The 3,744-nt window shown below is 29.2% G+C and overlaps 1 protein-coding gene across 1 annotated transcript; it reads left to right on the top strand.

The window, feature by feature from the left end:
- The first annotated feature begins 2,015 nt into the window (after positions 1–2,015).
- Positions 2,016–2,963, top strand: LOC107924724 (protein SRC2 homolog). Its single transcript, XM_016855300.2, has one exon. It carries the CDS (start codon positions 2,016–2,018, stop codon positions 2,961–2,963), a length of 948 nt encoding a protein of 315 aa, XP_016710789.1.
- The last annotated feature ends 781 nt before the right edge of the window (positions 2,964–3,744 follow it).

Here is a 3,744-nt window from a genome sequence, read left to right as displayed (position 1 = left end):
TGAGGATCGCATCCTCCTGTAATTATAAGGAATTCTAATTCTCTAAACATGTTTGATTGATAGATTATAATTACATTGTAATTCCATATATTATGTTTGATAGTATAAATTGTAAATACATAAGTAATAAATTTTGAAAAAAATATTAATTATTATAAAAATTATCAATAATACTTAAGAAAAAATTATCTAAACAAAAAAAAACCCAAAATCAAATAATTGATATCATATGTTGTTCAATAAAATTTTTTAGAATTCAATTATGAGTAAAATTTAAAAAAAAAAAGAAAATAAACATCTTATACAATTTTAGCTAAGCTTAAGGGTCAAAAAGGCCCTTTGTTAAAAAAAAATCAATTGAACCTTTAAAAAAAGGTGTACCCTACTTAGCTCTTAATGAAAAAAAAAACCCCAAGGCCCTCCCGTTAAGAAAAATCTTCAGTTGATTGATTTGATCATTAACATCACTGACGTGATTGACAACATCCATTAGTAAATGATACGTGGCATGCCACGTGGAAGGATGTTGATGTGGCATATCACATCAAGAAAAAATTAAAAATATATATTATTTAAAATAAATTAATAAAAATTACATATGGAAAGAATTTGGACAAATGATTGTCTAGATTCATTAGAATATGGATAACCATTTATCTAAATTCATTCTAGAGAAGTGCAAAACTATTAAAAAAATTAGAAATTATAAAATATTAATAATTATTTTAAAAATCTAAATATTCTAAAAATTAAGTATAAAAAACTTAAAAAATTTATTGACATAAAAAATTCAAATATGAAAAAATTTAAACACATACAAAATATTTTTAAATATTTCTTGATAATATTGACATAAAAGTATAATTTAAGTTTTACTATATTTAATAGTGAAATAAGTTATAATTTTTATGATTTTTTATATATTTTTAGAATTATTAATATTTTTATAAAATTTAAGGTTTTTATAGTTTTGTATTCATCAAAATGAATAAAAATAAATGATTATTCAAGTTCATTCTAGACGTGCATTTGTATTAATTCTTAACTTTTCTATAAATTATGAATACATTTTTTTTGAATTTTTTATATTTTAATTTTTTTATTTTTATATTTTATATTTTTGTACTGGTCTATAATGAATCTAGACAAATGTTTATCTAAATTCAAATTAACCTGAACAACCTTTTGTCTAGGTTCATTTAATTAATATATTTTTTATTAGTTATTTTAAATTTTTTGTTTTTATTTATTTTTAAAATTTTGTTGACATGGCATACCACATGTCATCTCTAGGTGGTTGTTATTAACCATTTCAGAGTCGTTAACGGTCAAACCTATCAACTAATAGTTCTCGTTAATGGAAAGATTTAGTTGATTAGTTTTATTATTATTATTATTATTATTATTAATATTATTAAGGACTCAATTGATTTTTTTTATTAAAGGCCTTTTTAACTTTTTAAATCTTTTATCTAATTATTCTAGTATTCCCTATAACATATCATTTTAAAAAAAAAATAAATATATGTCTTAAAATTGAAATACAATTATTATTGTATAAAATAACTTTTTAAATTTAAATAATGTAATTAGATTGAATATAATTATTTATAATTATCTACATAATTACTTTATTCTCGAGTTTAAAAACACATAAAAGCGTTAAAAAATAAAAACAAAACATAAAAATATTTTCCGAAACGCCTTAGATTAAATACAAAATTCAAAAGTATGAAAAATAGAAAAATAGAAAAAGAAAAAGAAAGATAATAACATCCCTAGATCCAAGCTCACTCAGCAGACTTTCTGGGCTGGTCGATTGCATTCCTTTCAGAATTTGTATTTTTGCGAATTTGGCTTAAGCGTTAAGAATTTTCAGCTATTAGGCACTTTATTTAAGTGTTACTTTCAGGCCCAACCCCCCCCCCCTCTCCCTTTGAGCAATTTAATGATGAATAACTTGTAAATGTTGTCCCAAGTATATCAGAATATTTCTTTTCTTTGCTTTATATTTCATGGAATCCACCGGTGGCTTCATAGAACTAAGAGTAATTTCTTGCAAGTCTCTTAAAGCATTCAACTTCTTCCAGAAGCTCTCAGTCTATGCCCTTGTTTACATTGCGGGTGATGATGATAAGAAAACGGATCGGAAACAGCTTAAGAGGACACCGACTGACAGAGAAGGCGATGGAAATCCCGAGTGGAACCATACGGTACGGTTTGAAGTTAGCGACGACTTGCTTCGGGATTGCGATAAAATATTTGTTCACTTTGATCTGCGCCACGAAGGATCCATGTTTGGGGACAAAACAATCGGGGAAGTTGTGGTTCCTTTACTGGATCTGATCCAAGAGTCCAATAATGGAGTTGTTAGATTTGTAACTTACCAGGTACGGACTACGGACGGCAAAGCAAATGGAGAGTTGAATTTCTCTTTTAAGGTGGTGAATATTGGGAAGGATGAGGGTTCAAAGGTGGAAACCCCGGCGAGCCTGATAACTGGCTATCCCCTATGTTATCATCACTCCCCCGCGCCTGAGCCTTCATTGGAAGTTGAGAGCGAATCGCCGGAAGTCCATTATCCAGTTCTAGATTTAGAAGATATGTTGGTGCAGGGACCTCATCAGCTTCACTCGACATCGTCTGGAAGTCAGGATCTGAATCTGATCCAAGAAACTAATTATTTTCTGCCACAAAATGGTTACTATGAGCTACCTCCGCCGCCCCAGCCTCCGCCCCCACCTCCGCCTCCGCCTCCGCCCCTGCCATATCCTCCCCCACCCCCCGCAGCCACGGCATATGGCGGACCTTATTATTACCGCCACCCACCTCCTCCACCAGGGTCCAATATATGGGGTCTCACCCCTTATGTGTTTGGTCCTGGTTATTGTGCACCTGATGGGACGCAGCTCGGCTCTGCTGACGTACCGTTGGCGACTTGGCCGAATGGTTGGCAGGAATAGAGTGTGGGAGGAAATTACCATGCATCTTCTGGGAATGGTTGGTGAGTTCAATTTATAGCAAATGTTTTTGAGTTGCTATGTATTATTATTATTATTTGCTGATGAATGATAAAATTGTGTATTTAACTATCAAAAATTGTAAATTTATGTACTTGCTGTTAGGTAACTAGATTTATGAAAAAATATTAATAAATAAATTTTTAAAAATTAAAAAAAATCAATTTATGTTTTGATTATTACTTACAATAATTTTATATAAAAAGCAAAAATATTTTTATAAAAATATAATTTAATTTATATATTGAGGTATTTTAATAATTTTATAACTAAGGCCCCTTGATTCAGTTTCTTTTCTACCTAGAGTTGTTTATTAGTCGAGTCGAGACTCTATTCTAAGAAAAAAATCATGTCCAAGCCCATTTTCAGGCTGACTTAATTTGATCTATCCAAAAAATTTATTCAACTATTAAAAAAATATTTTAAAAATAGTTTTAATTAATATTTTATAATTAAATTTAAGTTAAAAATACTTTTTTATTATTTAAATTGAATTAGTATCGGTTGGGATAATAAACCCAGTTCCACCTCTACCTCTAAGGTGAGTTGTGAAACTTTTTTGTACTTCAAACCTAGAGAAAAGACCTCCGATTTAGTGTAGTGAAAAAAGGAATTTTTTTAATTTGACAATAATGACCATACTTTTAGCTGTGATTTACTTCTTTTTCTTCAAAAGTTGAAATATTTTCTTGCCTAAAGTTTTTATCCTTTTTTATATCTAAGT

Source organism: Gossypium hirsutum, chromosome A02 (assembly GCF_007990345.1).
Source record: "Gossypium hirsutum isolate 1008001.06 chromosome A02, Gossypium_hirsutum_v2.1, whole genome shotgun sequence".
NCBI classification, from domain to species: Eukaryota; Viridiplantae; Streptophyta; class Magnoliopsida; order Malvales; family Malvaceae; genus Gossypium; species Gossypium hirsutum.
The sequence above is the reverse complement of the archived record's forward strand: the minus strand, read 5'-3'. Positions and strand labels throughout refer to the sequence as shown.

What these genes read in the sequence shown, in the direction of transcription:
- LOC107924724 (XM_016855300.2), top strand. Translation starts at nt 2,016, where the DNA reads ATGGAATCCACCGGTGGCTTCATAGAACTAAGAGTAATTTCTTGCAAG.